The sequence below is a fragment of the Psammomys obesus genome, unplaced genomic scaffold, assembly GCF_907164565.1.
Source record: "Psammomys obesus unplaced genomic scaffold, mPsaObe1.curated_primary_1811, whole genome shotgun sequence".
In the NCBI taxonomy this organism is placed as follows: domain Eukaryota; kingdom Metazoa; phylum Chordata; class Mammalia; order Rodentia; family Muridae; genus Psammomys; species Psammomys obesus.
Window position 1 is genome coordinate 32,647,710 of NW_026596046.1, and position 20,272 is coordinate 32,667,981.

General features: G+C 39.8%; 1 protein-coding gene across 5 annotated transcripts in view; it reads left to right on the forward strand.

The window, feature by feature from the left end:
* The window catches only part of Pak1 (p21 (RAC1) activated kinase 1), a 126,599-nt gene that overhangs the window by 59,748 nt on the left and 46,579 nt on the right, over positions 1-20,272 (forward strand). For 2 of the 5 annotated variants that reach the window (XM_055623176.1, XM_055623178.1), the window contains exon 2: positions 13,325-13,538. In XM_055623176.1, the coding sequence (XP_055479151.1) occupies positions 13,349-13,538 (190 nt within the window). In that variant the 5' untranslated portion in view covers positions 13,325-13,348. Of the gene's footprint in view, positions 1-247; positions 296-1,482; positions 1,693-13,324; positions 13,539-20,272 lie in introns of those variants that run through there. The other 3 variants (XM_055623177.1, XM_055623179.1, XM_055623175.1) reach the window with 3 other exon arrangements.

A 20,272-nucleotide genomic window follows, 5' to 3' on the forward strand; every position in this document is an offset into this window, starting at 1 on the left:
AAGTCACTGTATTTTCTTATCCATCGCCTCCTGTCTTATATGTGGTCCGTCGTGCTGCTTTCAGGCAGGATCTTCAGAATGTGTTCTTTCCTGTCATCTTAGACATTCATCTAAGTTAGTACTGTCTTCTGCTTTCTGTTGCTTATAGTGCTAAAAGATTCTGTTAATTGTGTTCTTTTTATACTCCCTGCTTTCATTGACCATGGGTCTTTTAAAAATGTCAGCTTTTGTCCTTTTGTTTCTCCAGAGCCCCTCCATTGCTGAAACTTGGAGCAGAATCTATACTTATGAGCAGGTGAGATGGCTCAGTGAGTAAGGACATTTGGCAGCAAGCCTGACAACCCGAGTTTGAGCCCTTGGAGACATATGATAGAAGGAGAAAACTGAGTCCCACAAGTTATCCTTTGATCTCCACATGCATAGCATCACACACATGTGCCATCCCCCCATACCAAATAAAGACATGTAACTCACTTAAAACCTCTAAACTGATTAATTATGACCTGGAAGAGATAATCTGTATAACTCCAGTCAAGTGCCTCAAAGGCAAGGGACGAGCTGCTTGAGTGGGGTGAGTGTTTGGAAATATGTAAAGGCACATTTTTATTAGTTCAGTCTTCAGGAGGCACCCATTACTGGGAGGGGCCGGTCCAGAACTGGTTCTTTAATGTATTGTCCAGCTCCAGTTCTATCACAGTGACTGGTATCTAGCAGGTGCTTGAGAAATTCTGAGATTCCAGTGCTCAATTGGGATGAGTACTTATGAGCTGGTGTAGGGACGACTCCATATGGCTGTGAAATAGACAGGTACGAAAAGTACTGGGACACATACAATAAATAGCCGCTGACAGAAGCTACTGCTGAACTTTCTTTTCTTTGTTCAGAGGAGAGGGTGGTCGGTATTAGGGCCACCTCGTATCTTTCATGGGGCACCTTTTAGAGAGTCAGCAGAAGAGATGCATTTCCCCTCCCCATTGTAGTTTGAATGAATCTTGAATCTGATTTCAGGAGGTCTAGGAAAGACACCCTTAATACTTGGTTTCAAAAGTAAGGTACAGAGGACCTCCGGTTTTCTTCTTAACCCCGGGGTTCAAGAGGACTCTGGCAGGCTCTGGAACAGCTATTGCCAACCTGTGGGTAGCAACCCTTTACCGGTGTCGAACACCGGGTCGCCTAAGATCATTGGCAAGATCAGGTATTTACGTTACTATTCATAACAGTAACAGAATTGCAGTTACAAAGTAACGAGATGGGTCACCACAACACGGGGAACTGTAATTAAAGGTTCGCAGCGCTAGGAAGGTTGAGAACCTCCACCTCTTATTGGAGCATGAGTAGGGAGAACAGCAGAGACAACTAGAACCCAGGGAGAGTAGCTGTTTCCCGCCCCTCAGCGTCTTTTCAGAGAGAAGGGGCAGGGCAACGCTCTCCCCGCCTCCTTCCCTCCCCTTTTCTGTTCCTCTCTCCCTCCCCGCCCCTTCACTGAGCGGCTGTGTCTTTGCTGCCGCCCTACGAGAGCGTGAGTGTGCTGCGCCTCGGGAGCTGGGTAGCTGCGCTGCTGCGCCCAGCAGAATCCAGCCTGTCGGGCTGGTTTAGCCCAGGCTTTGTCCCAACTGCTGAGCAGCGAGAGGTGCGGCTCTGCGACAGATATACAAGATCATCAGAGATGCTGGGCCTCGCACCCGCCGCCAGGTAATGGTGGCCTTCGCCGGGCCTGGCACAGCTAGGCTGACCTGGGGTAGTAGGAAGGGGTGTCTTGCTGCCTTCTGGAGAAGGGAATGAAAAGAACATTCCATTCCATTTACCTTGAGGGACTCTTAGGGAAGGGCCTGTGGGTGGAACCTTGAGATAAGCCCACTCAGGGCTAGGCCTTTGCTGGAATTAGATATCTGACTAAGGAAGGTTATGAAGGGGAAGCTGGATTTTTGGGGAACTGTGTGCCTCGGGGCCCACTCCTTTGTAAGCACGCTTCTGCTTGGTGGCCAGGGTGATGCTTTCCTGTGCTTTGGTTTATCTATGGGCTTACTGGGACCAGGGGAGCTGTTCTCTGGTTGGAAATGTGAAGACAGGCAACTGCTGCAGCTGTTCCTGTCTAGGCAGTCTCTGTGAGCCTCAGTTTCCTTATTTGAAGAGAAGGGCTTAACATTATGTTTCTAATTGTGGCTTCCCTAGGCTGTCAAATTACCTTGCAAAGGTGAGCTAAATAGAGACAGAAGAGCCCAGAATTTTGCTGGTCTGCTGAGAACCAGTGACTTCAGGACAAGACAGGCTGAAAATGCTGATGCTTATATTGGGGTCAAGTGTAGGTATAGGTTGAGGATAGGGAGGTGGGGGCTGAGAAGAAACAGATGAAAGTATGCTAATGTTTTTCTTTGAACTGACCAAGTCCTTGATACTTAAACCACTACTATAAACTAGGCTGTCTTCTCTGGAGTGCTGTTATTGATCTGCTAAGTAAATGACAGACCTGAGACTGTGTAATATCTTAATCACTGTAATTCCTTCATTATCTGGCACCAAGAAGTACAAATACTAATCTATGTTGATTATTTTAAACCCTTCTCATCTTGGTTTCAGAGGAGCTGTGCATTTCCTCTGGCAAGCCTTCCTTTCCTTCCTGCCTTCCTCTCCTGCTGGTCATTTTCCTTGCCTGCCCCCTCACCTGTTTTCCTACCTCACCATTTTCCTTTCTTCCTTTCCTTGTCTTCATGCTTTCCATTTATCTCCTTCCCCTTTATAACTAGAGTTTTTTCTTTTTCTTTTCTTCTTTGGATCTTCTTCCTCTTCCTCAGGCTGTCCTCTCTCTCCCTTCCCCCACCCCTTCTCAATTTTTGATGTGCTTTCTCTTAGTAGTAGGTTGCTGGTTTGTAGAGACCTTTGCTGTGATGTTTGTAAGGTTTGCACATTCTAGCTTCCTTGTTTTTGACCTAAACTCTATTTTCTTTAAGTGCTAGGCTCTCTCCTTACTGCCCCTCAAGCTGTGTTTTGGGGCTTCCCAATAAGCAATTGTTCCTCTTGGGTTTGTTCCCCATCTTTTCTTTTGAGAGTTAAAGCAGAATGTGGGAGAGGAGAGAAAGCACAATATGAAGTCAAGAGCTTTGAGGGCTTGAGCTGGAGAACATGTACAAATACAGCTAGATAAGAGACCTTACTGAGAGCCCCTCATTGAGATGAGCGCTGAGAGATAGACAGTTGGCAGCCGGGGTCAGGGTTGGGAGGATAGCACAGTGGAATGAAGAGAGTCTTGGGGCAAGAGAGTGTGTTCATTGAAGACGGTGGTTTGGCATCAAGATAAAGGTTATTTGGGGGTAAGGGTAGCTGTGAAAGGAAAGTTATAGGGTGTGTAAAGGTATGTAAAGTGTATAACCATAAAGGTTAATTCTTTCCCCTCCTAATGGTAGCTCTTTGAAGTGGTTTATTTTTGCTCTGCTTCCTCCTCTCCCCCTGAAGTGGCCTAAAGTGGGAGGTGGGAGAATGAGAGGTGAGAGGGGAAATAGAGATGAGAGACTGACAGGGTTATTGTTTCATTGATACTCTCTGTCTAGAATATGCAGTGTGTATGTGTACACACATACAACTTTAATGTGGTGTCCATCTATTATTAAATGTTCTCTTTACCTGGTGAGTTGGTTTAGCAGGTAAAGGTACTTGCTATTAAGCATGATGACCTGATTTCTATTCCCAAGTTTTATATGGTGGAAGGAAAGACTACAAGTGGTCCCGATATGTGAGCCATGGCATATACTAACCACTCTCCCAGCACACACATATATAAATAAATAGATGTAATTAAAAAATAAATATTTTCTCAGTTGTCTATACTATGCTAGTTATGGTGCTGGTTGCTGGGTACTGGTGGTTTTTAAAAGAGGGAGTTAGATTCATTTGCTGCATTCAGGTGCAGGTCAAGGAGTGTGGACTCTTTTGTGGTAGTGTGGAGGAAGCCCAGGGAGCTATGGTGATGCATAAGAGGAAGACCAAGGTTCAATACATCGGTGGCAGGGCTGAATTGCAAACTCGGATCTTTAGTTGTGATATGAATTTGCTTAGACTATTTTATCTTGTGACATTATGTGCATGTTGTGTTAAAGAGTTTCCTTTTTTTTTCCCTTTGGACTGGAGTGTAGATATTACTGTGGTTGTAAACAAATTTACATGTGGCAGGTTATTATGCCATGGCCAAACAAGTTCTCAGTGCCTTGGAAGGAAGCAGACTTTGTCCCTGTTCATTTCTGGCTTCAGGCCACTTAGGTGACTCACTGCTGAGCACCCCCTCTGAGTTATTTGATCCCTTTCTCTTCCCTGTTTTCTTAAATTCAATTTCTGGCACAAGATAGAGACCAGATAGGCTAGGTGTTTACTTCATTGACCTCTGTAAGATAGGAGTATAACACCTTGTAGGACTGCTGAGGCTCCAGTGTGCCAGTGAATGCGTGAACACACTTTGTGCATTGATATGCCCATGTCCTTGTTATTGTTCTTGGATGCCTTCTTAAAACACTTAGGAAAATGTTCAGATGCTGTAGCCTAGAAGCCCAAGGACACAACTGAGAAATCTAAAATTTGAGTCTCAATGCTTGGTGAATGAAAGAAAAAGAGGGACTAGATAGAAAAGGCTTTTAGGATTGATAATTGAGCTCCATGCTCAAAATGAAGGTCAGCTGGTAATCAAGTGCTTTATTCAGTTCAGATGGTAGGAGGCCAGTATGAAAGCTTATATTTTGAGTGACTCTTTATGACCAGTAGACAAATAGGGGAGATAGTAATTAAGATCAAATATTAATTTTAGTAGTTGCTGGTTACCTGCATGTTTATATAAGTTTCATATATAACATGGAAGATATTTATATTAATATTGAAGAGTTTATTAGAAAGCTTAAAAGTAATTTAAAAAATAAAAAAATATAGGACTGGAGAGATGAAGACTCAGCAGCTTAGTATTGACTGCCCTTCCAGAAGACCAGGTTCAGTTCCCAGCACCCACATGGTAGCTCACAACTGTCTCTAACTCCATTTACAGGCAATCTGGCACCCAAACACAGACACACATGCAGGCACAATACCAATGCACATAAAAATATATCAATTTAAAGATATATATTTATAATTACACAGTTGATACTTAATAGCTATACTTACTCTTACCCTGCAAAAGTAATCTGTAAACTTATCTCTTAAGAAAGTCTTCCTTTGCTGTTAGGATCTCGTCTAGATTTATACATCTGTCTGCACTCTGGCCCTTGCTGTACTGGTACATAGAGTTTGTGTTTTTCCTCCTATCAGTCTGTGCATTCATCTGAGGGCAGACTCAGGGTCTATGAAATTTAAGAGTCAATTGAGTGCCTTTTTAGTTGCTAGATATGTTAGTAAATAAAACATTTAATTGCTACTATATTCATACGTTACATTGTAAGTGCACAACAAATTATTTGTTAAATGACAACATATCAAATGACTGAATTTATCAAACAGAAGGAAAGCTTGGTGTAATTGAAAGGTCATTTCAGGGGAAAAGTCAGGCAGTAAAAAGTATAAGGAAAAGAAAGTTTTTGAGGGAAAAATTACATCATGACTTCATTATAACTGGAAGCAAGAATAATATGGTTGCATATGTATGGAGGCATATAGTTTTGTGGGTGGAAAATAGAATTTTTCTAAAGAGGTTTCTGTTTTATTAAAAATAAGCATATCTACTTTGGGAGAGAGGTGTGGGAAATCATACAGTGTCATACAGGAGAATGATTATAACTTTAAAGTGAAAGTAGTTAACCAGATTTTTTAATGTTCTCTGATGCATTGCTGCTTCAGCCTAGAGACATTGGGAGACGGTTGAATTCAACTGGAATTTTGCTGGTTAAATTTTGGAAAGGGAGGAAAAGGTAGAACGCGTGCGTGCGTGCGTGCGTGCGTGCGCACGTGTGTGAATGTGTGAATGAGTATACCATGTGGGTCACGGGGATCAAACTCAGATCATCTGACTGGACAGCATGCCCTTACCCTCTAAGTCATCTCTCTGGGTTTGGGTAATTTAGAGAGACTGACTAGGCAATGAGAGAAGTCAAGGATTATAGGGACTGATAAGTAGTTTATTGGAGCTCAGACTGAAATTTCAGAATTACAGTGGAAATTCTTGAACTAGATAGCTATTGTGTTTAGAGTGTATATGATTCATTTATTATGGAGTTGTATATATTTGGTGACCAGACGCTGGGTGTGATCATGTGGGTATTGACTAACTTGGGCTTGAGGTAAGAAAATAGAGTGGGCAGGGTGTTGACAGGGTCATCATTGTGACTGCTGAAGTCATTCAGCTACAGTGATAACTTTAGATAGGGGTGAAGGAAGGGACAAATCAGGAATTGAGTGAGAGTGACTGGGAAATGAGTAATAAGTGCAAACAAAGCAGTGTGATAGCAGCCAGCACAGGTGACTCACAGAAAAACAGTCTTCACCAGACGGAGGTAAAGAAATGGTTTGCAAATAGCACTGGAAATTAAGGATAAAGTCTGTAGGATGAGTGTGAAAGGAAAAAGGAGAGAGAGAGAGAGAGAGAGAGAGAGAGAGAGAGAGAGAGAGAGGCGCGCTTCCAGTTCTTGGGGTGGGGTCAAGGCTGCAGTGGCATCTAGAGATGTCTTTTCAGGTGATAGGCAGGTTTCTTTTACGTCTAGCATGCAAGAGAGGCTAGCCAATGGCAAATGGAAAGTTCCAACAAAAACAGTAGAAGGGTTTGAATTAGAAGAAGGGTGTTAAGAGTAGTAGGAAGGTGTGTGTGTGTTCATTCTAAGTGTTTAAATACAGGACAAGACTAAGTGAAGTTTAAATCTTTTTTTTTTTTTTTTTTTTTTTTTTTTGAGACAGTGCTTCTCTGTGTAGTCCTGGCTGTCCTGGATTTCGCTTTGTAGACTAGGCTGGCCTTGAACTCAGAATCTGCTTGCCTCTGCCTCCAGAGTGCTGGGATTAAAGGTGTGCACCACCAAAACCCAGTGGATTTTAAGTCTTTTACTTTGAATTTCTGCTGTTTCTATATTTTTGTTGCCTCTCATTTCTCTTAACTTTAGGAAGCCTCTCAGCTTAGCCCTCTGCCTTATTCTGTCTCAAATTCTAGTGTCTAAAGAGCACTTTTAAGAGAATCAAAATAATTAAGAAGTTAGTCATGCCCTTATGGATATTTAAGTTAGTAAGCTTAGGTAAATTATATACCCTGATAGATCTAAAATTCCTTTAAAATAAAGGTTTGGAATTGTATGACTCTGGAGGAGACTTCCAGTTTTTGTTTCCCATCAAGCCAGATTGTCTTAGAAAGTGGGTTCTTGCTCATTCCCCCCGGGTGTTCCATCTCTTTGTTGCATAGAGGCCATGGAGACACAGAAGTTATAGTTTTGTCCCTTGAATTATTCCTTGCCTAGTGACTACAAGACGTGAAGGTGAAACTTTGACATTGATTCATAGAAGAATGTATAAATAAAGAAATAAAGAATGTAAAGGAAATTCAGTTAAGTTTTGTAGGAAGATAAGTAAGACTCTTTGAAGGTTTCTTGGAGGAAGTGAGTCTAATCGGACCTTGAGGAATGAGCAAGAGTTTGCTAGGCAAACTGAGGCATCTTAGGCAGATGGACCAGTGTGGGCAAAGGTGGGAACATGAAAGCGTACTGATGGAATGATATTTGGGGAATGGCATAGGTAAAACTAGAAAGATAGATGGGGAAGAAACATATTTGTTGGATATATTTTTGTGTTAATCAGCGTGCTAAGTACTGTCTCCTTCAAATAGCTTTTGTGTTTTAAAATCTTATGGTAACTCTAAAGTGGGTTTGTGTTTTACATAAGAGTCAACAAAGCATCAGAAATTAAAGTAGCTTTGAGCCACCTACAGTTTGCTTCCCGGCTGCCCAGCACTTGCTTTCTTGTTACTATACTAGAGCAAGTGGCTGGCTGGAGGCTACATAGTGGGAGTGCCTTTGACACAGTAGAAGGACATCTCTCAGCAAATTCGAGGCTGCAGCATTCAGGCTCCTGCCAAAGCAAACCTCTTGGCACGATTTAATTAAGGATCAGATTCTAATAACCAGGCACCAAGGGCGTACGGTACTCTCAGGCCTGAGTGTCGGCCATGCCAGCTTGCAGCTGCTCTGAGTTGTTCCAAGTCTGAAATGTGGTAACATGTGCAATAGGTGTGACCTCTTCTTCTTCTTCCCTCCTTCATTTGCTGACTTAGTTTATTATGAGTTCACCCCCCCTCTTCTCCCTCTTGTATTTTAAATAATGTTCTGAAGAACTATCTAGAAAGGGCATTAGAGGACAGGTGAGGTGGCTCAGTGGGGAAAGGCACTTATTAAGTCTGATGTTCTGAGTCTATTCCTCAGGACCACTTGGCGAAAGAGACATTCCCTACACATTCTCCTCTGATATCCTCCTGCAGACAGCGCATGAGCAGAACACATGCATTAAATAAATAAACAAACCAAAAATTTAATAAAGCTTTTAAAGGTTAAGTAAACTAGAGGTTGTGTAGTTACTTCCTTTGCTTCTAGAGGTAACCTGCTGTGTGATGCAGTGATCACACCTTTTTTCAGGTCCTTGCCTCTTGTGCTCACCATGTACATGTTGTGGGGTGACTGGCAGCATCTCTGAAACTGTGCTTCCTTGGATTTGTTTCATTGCTCTATTGCCAGCACCTAGAATGAGAAAAGTGATACCTACCAAGTAGATTTCCAAGCTTTTTATCAGTTCTGATGTGTGATCTGATGTGAGTGATTATTAAAATACTTTTTCCAAGTAATGGCTAAAATCTTATATGTGAAAGTAATTAATCCAGCTGGTTCTCTAGGGAAGCTGTTTCGTAGGATTTCAGCAGTGCTGTTGGGAAATGTAAGACTGCTAAAATCCAAGCCCCGTGTTGTGAGCTCAAGACATCCCAGAATTCTCAGTGCAGATGGATAGCAGCTGGTTTCTTTCTTTAGGTAACACCTCTTTTCTCATTGTAGTTTCTCTATAGCCTTGTTCTTTAATCAACAGTGTTTTTTTTTGTTTGTTTGTTTTTGTTGTTGTTGTTGTTGTTTTGTTTTTTGTTTTTTTTTTAACATGAGGCATTTACTGCCCAGACCCAGAACTGCTTAGAAAAGGCCATTTTTTTTTTTTTTTTTTTTTTTTGTGGATATATGGGAGACAGAGCACAGTAGGCCACAGTGATCCAACCTGTTCCACTTTAGTTCTTTTTTAAAATTAACATTCTCTCCCTTCTCTTTTTCCTTTTTTTTCTTTGTGATAGAGTCTTGCTGTGTAACATAGTCTGGCCTCGAATTTTCAGTTCTGCTGTTTCTGTGCTTGAATTACAGGTGTATGCATGTTCTTATATGTCAGTTCATATATAGGCAGGTACAAACACATGTGGAGGTTAATTTTGTTTTTTCCTCAGCCATTCTCTCTCCATGAACCTAGAGCTCCCCGTTTAGTTAGCTGGTTTAGTTAGCAGGTTTCCTGGGGATCCCATCCTCACTTCCCAAGTGCTAGATGTGACAGAGGAGACGTGTGGAGAAACAGCAGGGAAACTGGAGAGTCCTGTAGAAACCTAAGCCCAATGAGCTCAGAGGGCAGTGGCCAAGAAAGTACGGTTTTTGTGAATATAGTTTGAAGGTACAAGGAGTGGTTAGCTTTGAGAAGATGGCTTTGACTAGCTTGAAAGGTTATTCCAAGTTCTTAAAATTCTGTCTGAGGGGGAGGGTTGTTTTTTTTTTTTTTTTTTTTTTTAAATAGCTCTACTAGGAGCTGTTTAAGTCTAGAAAGGAATAATTAGTTATTTTTGTTTATTCATTTGATATTTGTTCATTTATATGTTCAATATATCTTTATTTTTTTCCCTATTCTTCACAAGGAATGGAGTAGGGGGTGAAAACATTATAGATGCAATTTTGCTCTTGAGGGGTCTGTAGTCTCAAGACTAGCTGAGGGCAGTGGAGGGAAGGCAAGTGTGTTACCAAATAACTGCAGTACAGAGTGAGATAGAACTTAGGTGAGAACTCTTCAAATGAGGTGAGCAAAGATGACCAGGCTGCCTTTCGAGGCTAGAGATATTCTGCTGTTGGAGGAGTTCAAGTACAGGTGGGATTACCAGCTGGCATCAGGGGGTACAAGGTTTCAGATACTAGATTCCAGTAGAGTTTTGGTTAATCTACTGGCTGATAATTCTCCTAAACATGATAAAATGACTAAGAATGAAGAAAAATATGGTGATGCTTTCCTGGCATAATCCTGTACTGTGGGCCTAAATGAAGCTGCTGGTTGAAGGACCTGGGAGGCCAGGGAGAGCCTGGTTGGGTATTAGGTAGCTGTGGGAGTATAATTTTGGAACTGGCAGCCTAGAGTAGGAGAACATTGCCAATTGAGACACTGAATGCTCTCTTGGAGGAGCTAAGGGACCTGAGTTGGAGCTGGAAGAGAAGGCAAAGGCAGTCATATCTGGGAAGTGAAAATAGAAGAAAAAAAGAAACAACAAAAAACCACAAAACTATCCAGATCAGATTACAGAGGTTCTGATACTGTTTTGTTCAAAAAGGAAGGGAATAATTGGTTTGCGAAAGGTTAGTCAAGATGAATTAAAAAAAAAAAATCCAGTTGAGCTTGACTTTAAAAAGTTAAATAAAGGAGCTGGGTGGTAGCGGTGCACACCTTTAATCCCAGTGCTTGAAAGGCAGAGACAGGTGGATCTCCAAGTTCGAGGCCAGCCTGGGATACACACTGTAAGTTTCAGGACAGCCAAGGCCACACAGAGAAACCCTGTTTCGAAAGAAAAAAAAAAGTTAAATAAGATTTTTAATTAGTGAAGAGAGAAATCATTGATCATTGACAAAGAGCTTGGCTCCTTCCCCTTCCTTGCTCTTTTTTTCTCTTTCCAGTGTATATAAGAACATTTGGTGAGGGCCAGGTTTGGTGGCACACACCTTTATCCTAATATTCAGGAGGAGAGGCAGGCAAATCCCTGAGGGTTTGAGGTTAGCCTGGTCTACATACTGAGTTCCAGGACAGCAGTTATACAGTGAGATCCTGTCTCAAAATAACAACAACAACACCAAGGAAATATTTGGTGAGCTAGCCGGCAGTGTAGCTACATCCTTACCATTTCAAACAAACAAACAAACAAACAAACACATAACACTTGCAAGTTCAGAGATTTCTGAGGTATAAATTGAATGTAGACTGTGTATAGCCTTAGTTTGTAAGGCCAGTTGATGTCCTACTATAAAGGACTTCGAATTTTATCTGTACTAATAAATTCCTTTTGAGTCCTAGCATATATATCTCTCTCTTTTGTAAACTGTGTATTAACATGTCTCTACAATAAGTTAAAAAGGGAAGGCACTGTTGGTCTGCAAAGATGGCAGAATGGCTCCTGGGGAAGATATATCTGTAAGTAATTACAACAATACAAAGAAATGTGATAACCTGGAAATAAACACATTGTTTATTTCCACAATAAACAATTGGCACAGGGAAGGGGCACCTAACAATTTGGAGGTTAGAACATTTTCGAAAGGCACCATTAAAACAACAGAATTAATTCTCAAAGGATGGGTGAATTCACTGTTTGATAGGGAAATAGGCAGATGAAACCATGTGCAAAGGGATGGAGTGTGAAAGTTATGGCATATTTAAAGAAATTAAAGAAAATGGTGCAACTACACTGTAAGAGGAGTTAAAAGAAGTGGGGGGGGGGTGTAACGTGAGACAGGGATGGGCCTGGCCAGATAAGAGAACGCCTCTTGAAGAAGCTAAAGAAGCTTTTATTCTGGCATGTCAGTGAGGAATTTTGAAACAAAGAAATTATGTGTTTTTAAATATCACTGACGGCCCCCAGTGAAACCACTGAGGAAAAAATCAGGATGAAAAAAATCAGGTGTTGGTGTTGGGAGGGAATGAGGGAAGGGGCTATGGCTGGGATACAAAGCAAATAACCTGTGATATATAAAAAATATAAAAAAAAATTAATAAAAAAAGAAATCAGATGTTTTCCATATACTAGGGTATATTAAAAAGACTCAAGTTTACAAAAGCGATTCCTTTTATTGAGTACAGTATTCCTTCAGAGTTCTCTCTGTGTCTAATCCTTTTAAATATTAGCATAGCAAATGGTGCATTTTAAAGCATTGATTTCTGAAGCAATGGTATTCAAATCTGGCTGGCACTGAGGTTACTTATTTTTAAAATGAAGAATTTTAGCTTTAACCTAGACATACTAAGTCAAGGTTTATGGCTGTCAGGCCACGGCAATCATATTTTTAAAACTGCCTGGTGATTATTATGAAGTTTTTTGTTTTTTGTTTTGTTTTTTTTTTTTTTTGGAAGCTTTTAATTTCTAAAGCACTGTTGTATCTAAACTCCAAGGAGACTATATTCTTTGTAGTTGTGGATTAAAGATACATTTTTCTACTATTACATGAATTAGTAAGAAAAAATATAAACTCTAGACACATTCATATTTATTGTTAAGAACAAGAACATATACTAAGGTAATAATACCTGTTTTTATTAAAACCATGTGTTGGCAATATCATGAGGATTTTCCTCTTTTAAATTTTATTATTTTCCAAAAGCGTGGGGAAAATGTTAGTAAATTAAGCAGGATGGTTACTGCCTTGTATATACTGCATTATATTTTTAAAATAAGAGAGAAGTTTGGAGGAGGGATATCCAGAAGAACTGGCACATGGACAGCGTCTTTCTTGTGAAGGGCCAAGAAGTATAAGTACTGTAATTTTGTGGGCATATGCTCACTACTCTGTCAGTGCGACCTGAAAGAAGGCATAGGTAATATGTAAATGAGCAAATGTTGGTTGATCTAGGTAAAGCTAGCTATAAGAACAGAAGTTTCATTGACACTTGTCAATAGTCTCATCTATATAGGGGAAGATAATTGGCCTAAAGTTATGAAGTTAGATCTTGTCAGCAAACTCAATAAATGGAATGTTGCTGGAAGTTTTAGTTAATCTTCATGTAGACGAATGAATGGAACCAAAGAAGCTGTGGGATTTTTCAACATCTAGTAAGTGTTACTGGATTTCCCACTGAGTGTCTGCCTGGTCCATGTCTGCTTTTCAGCTACATTATGGTGTATATCTTTGTTCTGTAGAATGTGAGGGAAGGGAATGCAGAGAAAAACAAAATCTTGGTGCACAGTAGGGATTTACATCTGCATTACTGACTAAATAGACTAACAGTATTCATGGGTGAGTGCAGAATGGCTGTACAAGTTTTATCTTAAGACATTTAAATTATGGCTTTACCTGTGCTAAAAATATAATATGGGTGTTATTGTTTCTTTTGATTCTAGTAGCCACTGCTGCTGGTGGTGACAATGTCAAATAACGGCCTAGACATCCAGGACAAGCCCCCAGCCCCTCCAATGAGGAACACCAGCACCATGATTGGAGCTGGCAGCAAAGACACTGGGACCCTAAACCACGGCTCCAAACCTCTGCCTCCAAATCCAGAGGAGAAGAAAAAGAAGGACCGATTTTACCGATCCATCTTACCTGGAGATAAAAGTACAGTATTTCATTTATTTTGATCATTTGTGTGCTTTAAGAAGAAAAGACAAGGCAAATCAACTTTCTGCTCCCAATAGTCTGAATAGAAGAGCTATCTTTCCCTGTCCTAATTCTCCTTCAATACCTTTTATTTTCTTGTTAACTATTCCCCACATTTTACCTCTCTAAAGTGGCTAAAGCCAAGTGCAAAAATGACTCACTGCTCAAAATTATTTTTGAACAAAATTTTAAGGATAATTTTGTTCTTGCCAGCTTTCACATACAAATTTGTATGTAAGTATTTTTCTTTTTTAATTTTTAAAAATGTTTCTGAAATCATAAAACATAAGGACTTTCGAAGTATCTGTTTAGAAATTTTTTTTTCCCAGATTATTTTCACTTGGAATGCATTCTTTGCACATTTTGATGGCCTTATTTTTTGTCTAGATCTCTGGTCTCACACTCAAGATTTGGGGATTTAGTATTGGTAAGAATGGGAAGGAATGGCTGAGTAAAGGTAGCGAGATCAGCAGGAATCACTGTGAGTTCACTATGATTAAGACTTACTAGGCAACCTCATTTCCTGTTTTTTTAAAGACTAGATCTCACTGTGTAGTGCTGGCTAGACAATCATAAATGCATGGCTTCTCCTGCCTTAGCTCCCAAGTGGTGAAATTACTGACATAAACTACTGTGCCCACCTTTTATTACCCTCTTACTAATAAAACTTGAAAGAAGAATAATCAGAATCTTAACCGTGAATCTGAAAAAGACATTGACAATATTATAGACAAAGCAGTGGAAACATAAAAGTTTGAGTGTCCCCATAGATGACTTTAAAAATATTTTAAAATTTATTTATTTTTTATTAATTAGTTTATTCACTTTTTATTCCAGTTGTAGCCCCCTCCCAATCCCCTCCCAATCCCACTCTCCCTCCCTCTTCTCCTATGCCCCTCCCCCAGTCCACTGATAGGGGAGCTCCTCCTCCCCTTCCATCTGACCCTAGTCTATCAGCTCCCATCAGGACTGGCTGCATTGTCTTCTTCTGTAGCCTGGTAAGGCTGTTCCCTCCTCAGGGGGAGGTGATCAAGAGCCAGCCACTGAGTTCATGTCAGAGACAGCCCCTGTTCCCTTTACTAGGGAACCCACTTGAAGACTGAGCTGCCATGGGCTACATCTGAGCAGGGGTTCTAGGTTATCTCCATGCATGGTCCTGGGTTGGAGTATCAGTTTCAGAAAAGACCCCTGTATACAGATTTTTTAGTTCTGTTGCTCTCCTTGTGGAGCTCCTGTCCTCTCCAGGTCTTTCTATCTCCTCCTTCTTCCATAAGATTTCCTGCACTCTGCCCAAAGTTTGGCTATGAGTCTCAGCATCTACTTTGATACCCTGCTGAGTAGAGTCTTTCAGAGTAGGCTCCTGACCTGTTTTATCCCTCTTCCAATGTCTATCCCATTTGCCTTTCTGAAGATGATTGAGCATCTTACCCAGGGTCCTCCTTGATTAGCTTCTTTAGGTGTACAGATTTTAGTGTGGTTATCCTTTTGCCTGATAATAAAATGCTAATTTAGGCTAGGTGGTGGTAGCACACACCTTTAATCCCAGCACTCAGGAGGCTGAGGCAGGCGGATCTTTGAGAGGCCAGCCTAGTCTACAGAGTGAGCTTTAGGTCAGCCAGGACTACACAGAGAAACCTTGCCTTGAAAAAGGAAAAAAAAAAAAAAAAAAAAAAAAGCTAATTTAGATAACCTAGATGACTGCTGATCTTAGGTAAATTCTCAGTTATCTATGTAGGGCTCTTCTTGTGGCGTGGCTTTCCATCTGTGACTAGTACAAGCTTCAGGTTCAGATGTACATGATTTACCACCATCAAGAAATCAAAGGGTAACTGTAAAACAAGAGGCACCTTTCTGAAATTATATATCTTGTAAGGAACGTGTATCACAAATACAGAAAGAACTACTACAACTTAACTAAAAATCAGGTTACTTAGTTTAAAGAAACAGTCCTGAGCCCTGGCGCACCAATGAGTGAGCCTTGACATATGTTACTAAGGAAAAGATCCCATAATAATGGCTACATTGTGTGTGATTCCATTCATGTGAAACATCTAGAAATGTAAATTCAGAGATAAAAGACATGTTAGTGGTTGTCTAAGAATGTAGAGTGAGTAAACAGTTGGGATTAGGGGCTGATGGCTAAGAGATAGGGAATTTCTTTTTGGAGTGATGAAAATGTCTTATATTGTGGTATTGTTTGTCCAGCTTGGTGAAAATAATTAAAGCCATTGACTTTGTACTTCCTATGTGAATTATAATAATAATTAAGTTATGTATCAATAAAGCTGGTATATGTGGTGTGCATGTAGTATATGTGGTGTGTATGCATATTTGGGTAATATGCTTCTGCACCTGTAGGTCAGAGGAGGACATCGTAATTGGCATCGTAATACATCACATTCCACCTTATTCCCTTTGAGAAAGGTTCTTTCATAGACCTTGAAGCTAGATGGGCAGTTAGCAAGCCCCAGTGATTCTTCTTTTTCTTTCCTCCCACAATCCCTCACAGTGGTGGGGTTACAGAAACACATGGGCATATTTTGTTTTTGACATGGAGATTTTAACTCCAATCCTCATTCTTACATAGCCAGGAATCTTACCAACTGAATTGTCACCCCAGCCTCTTTTGTTTGTTTGTTTGTTTTTAAAGAAGATTCCTATCTAAAACAGGATAGAGACAGCACCTTCATACATTATTGCAAATGAAGGAATAGTTCTATGTGCCAAAAAATCTAGATACCTGGGTTGTAATCTTGCTTCTTTCACAAACTGGCTGTCACATTTGTGTCAGTGACTTCTCTGTCGACTTCAGTGTGTTAATCTAAAAAATGAGAGAGCCAGGACAGCAGACAGTTTCTTTTAGCTTGGCAACCCTATATTTATACAGATGAGGTATTGCAGAATATCATTGGATCAGACTTGTCTATGTAGGTGGAAAGGAACCAGATTGTGAAGTATTTTTATTGGTGATGGAGCTGTAGACCTGGAGGTTCTTCTGGAAATCTGACTGAGTAACCCTAGGCCAAATTTGGTCTGAAAAATAATCATATCCTCAAGATCAAGTCTGCATCTTTGTAGGTTGAAAGTCTAGAAGTTGAAAGCATTTAAAAGAAATTCTTGCAAGATGACCTAATAGCCTATAGTTTATTTTCTAGCTATGGATTTTCTGTAGTTTCCCTTAGCACATTGGTTTTACCTCTGCCTTGAGACCCTTGTTGACTATTATTAATATGTATGTCAAGATAAAAAATGGCAGAGCTTTTCCCCTTTAGTTTGGAATCTTAGTTCAGCTAGCAGTCTATTATTTAACTGCAGGGTATATACCACAGTCTGTTACAGGAACCGCTTGTAGCAACAAGCTCCATGTCTAAAGCTCCAGCGCCAATAAAAATACCTCACAGTGGCTTGGTTTCTTTTCCACTTAAATAGAGAAGCCTGATCCAGTGACATTTTGCAATACCTTATCTATATAAATATAGGGTTGCAGAACTAAAGGAAACGGTTGCTGCTCTGGCTCTCTCATTTTTTAGATGAAAGCACTGAGGTCTGTATAGAAGTCACTGACACAAATGTGACAGCCAGCTTGTGAAAAAAGCAAGATAACAATACAGCTATCTAGATTTTTGACATGAACTCTGCCTTCATATAGTATTTGAAGATTAGTGGAGGCTGCATAGCTGCATAGAGAACTAACTAGTCTAAAAATGAACTCCAATAACCGTGATTGAGATCTGCCCCTCACATTACCTCTGTTGTTTATTATTTTCAAATGTCTTTATAGCATCATCTGTGAAGGGGGACTAACAGCTCATGTCCATCTGTCAGTAGTAAGCATTTGTATACCACTTTATGAAAGTAAATTATTTTCTAAGCTATAGAACCATACAGATGAGGTTAACTTATTTTTATGAAATATCCTTTATTCTTTTAGTTGATACCCATATCCAATGTCCATTAAGAAACTTATTTCCAATAGGAAAGTTGAAGCTTAGAGAATGGCAAACAATGCCCAAGGTGTCACTGGTGGAAAGTGAGAGGAATGAATGTAGAACTAAGTCTTCCTCCAGGGTCTGTTGCATCATACTACTGTGTTCCTGCTAGTTGTTCTCAATGCAGATTGCATTTTGGATTCATCCATGGTGCTTTTAAGAAATATATACCTGCTCCCACCCATTGGAAGAATTTCTAGAGGTTCAACCTTGTACCTCTAAGGGAAACAAGAATGAAAACTTTACGGGCTTCAGTAGTGGTTTAGATTAGAGGTGACATTAAGTTTTGTCTGTGGGCATTACCCAATGCTGACCTCCATGATGGCTTCAGTTTGCACTTGAGGGAACGCATACATGATTGGATGGAGAAGCTATAATTGAAGGCTTGTAATAAGTGGTGCTGAGTTGCAGAATTCCATGTGGGAAAGCCTGGTTCCTGTGGTTAGCATTTGGAGCCTTTGGTTTATTCTAAGAAGTCTCACAGCATTTAGTTTGGAATCTTTCTGGCTGTGTTTTCATGACTAAAGTGAAATTCTCTGAGCCTGGGACAAGGTTGGTGAAATTAATTTTAACACTGAACTACACCAGTGTTTTTTTTCTCTTAAGTTTGGAATGTTTTACTGCCTTTTGCACAGATCGATTCAGTTGAGCCAATTGGAGGTGGTGTTTAAAAATAATTTAAAAATAGGGCTAATGACTCTTGCTGAACATTTAATGTCTGTGGTGGAACATGGGATTTTACAGTCAGCTGCTTTGCCAACCTAAACCCAAGCTGAACTAAGCTAGAGACAGGAGGATGGGTGAGGTTGCAAGCTTCTTTCCCTATGTCCTTTCTTCAAACCTAAGGTCTCTATTAGGAAATCAAGGTGATTCTTTCTCCTTTCTGTCTTCACTCCTATTTGAATTCTCTGCCTTAATCAGCTTATTGAGAAATCTTACTTCAATAGGTGCTGATATTAATGTTAATATGTTTTTAAGGTTCTTTAGTTTATAAAAACATTTAATTGATCACAAACTAGTGAGAAAAGTAAATTGTGCTGGGTTTATTATTTATTTTTATTTTTCTTAAATTAAATTTTTATATTTTTTTCTTATTCTTTGTTTCACTCTTTTTTTCTTGCCAAATTGTCTTGAATTCTACTGTATTGAATTCTAGTGGTGATGGGTGTCACCCATATTTTGTTTTTAATTTCAGAGGAGAAGCATGCAATATTTTATAGCTGTATAAGGTTTTTTAGAGCCTTTGATAATTAGCTTTTGTTAGGTTCAGTAAATTTTGTAATTCTGTTTGCTAAGAAGTTTCAATCATGTTTGATATCACATTTTAGCAAAAGCTAAATTATTAATTTATTAAATTATAAATTTAATTGATTATATATACTCTCTTTTCTCCTTTTCATTTTTTACAGATCATTTTATTTTATGTATCTGTGAGGTATCTGTGAGTACCTATATATACGTTTGTGTGTACCTGGTGCCCACGGAGGCCAGAAGAGAGTGTCGAATTTCCTGGAACTGGAACTACAGACAGTTAGTTATCCTGTGGGTGCCGGGAACCAAACCCGAGTCTCTTTCCTTATTTTCTTAGTATAGTATATTATATTTACTTAAAAAGTTGGTATTTTACTGTAATGCCATATAGCTCATCATCTTAAAATATTCAATATAGTGCGTTTTAGTATATTTACAAAATTACACAATCAGGAGCTGTGGCTACATTGACATAAGCATACATGGAGATGTGTTTGGGTCTCAGCAATAAAAATACTTGTTCAGTCATTACAACTAATATCAGTACATTTTCACTAGACCAAAAAGAAATCCCATTCCTTTTAGGTCATTCTTCATTTGTCTCTTCTCATCCCCTATCAACTCTCTACTCTTCTTTCTGTCTATGGGTTTGTCTCTAGATATTTTATATAATTGGAATTATGTAATATGCAGGGCTTTGTGCTTTAAAAAAAAACATTTATTTTTATGTGTATGAGTGTTTTGCCACATATGTATACCATCTGCATGCCTGGTGCCTAAGGAGGTCAAAAGACGGTATGGGATCTCCTCGAACTGAAGTTATGGGTAGTTGTGGGTGCTAGGGAGTGAACCTGGGTCCTCTGCATTATGTTTAGCAATGCAGCTTTACGAAGTTGTCCTGTGATCTGCACACAAATGCCACGACACAACAACTACTTGTAAATACTGGGACATCTCCAGTCTTTCCAGCCCTCCTTCCCCCGCTTCTTTTACTTAGCATAATGCTTCCAAAGTTCAGCCATTTTATAGCATGATCAGGGCTTCATTTCTTTTTTTATCAGTGAACTTCATTATGTGAATATACCACAACTTACGCATTTATCAATTGAAGGAAATGTTTTATCAGATTCATTCAGATGCAGGTGTTTAGTCATCGTTAAAATGCCCTACAGTGGCTAGAGAGATGGGGTTTGTGGCCTTGGGCTGTTGAACCCACAGGATCATAGATTTGCTTTAACCACTGTTTGTTTGTTTGTTTTAATTCAATCCTCAAATCAGAGTATATGTCTAGTAAGAGATTATCAAGGTTGGTTGGCTTTCTGGTAGATGGAAAGCTGGGAAAATCCTGAGCACACTGTTGATTGCTCTAGGCCTTTTCTTATTCTGTTTGTTTCTGGAGTATTCTTCCCTGCCTCTGCCTAGCTAATAGCCATTTACTCTTAATGATTCCTT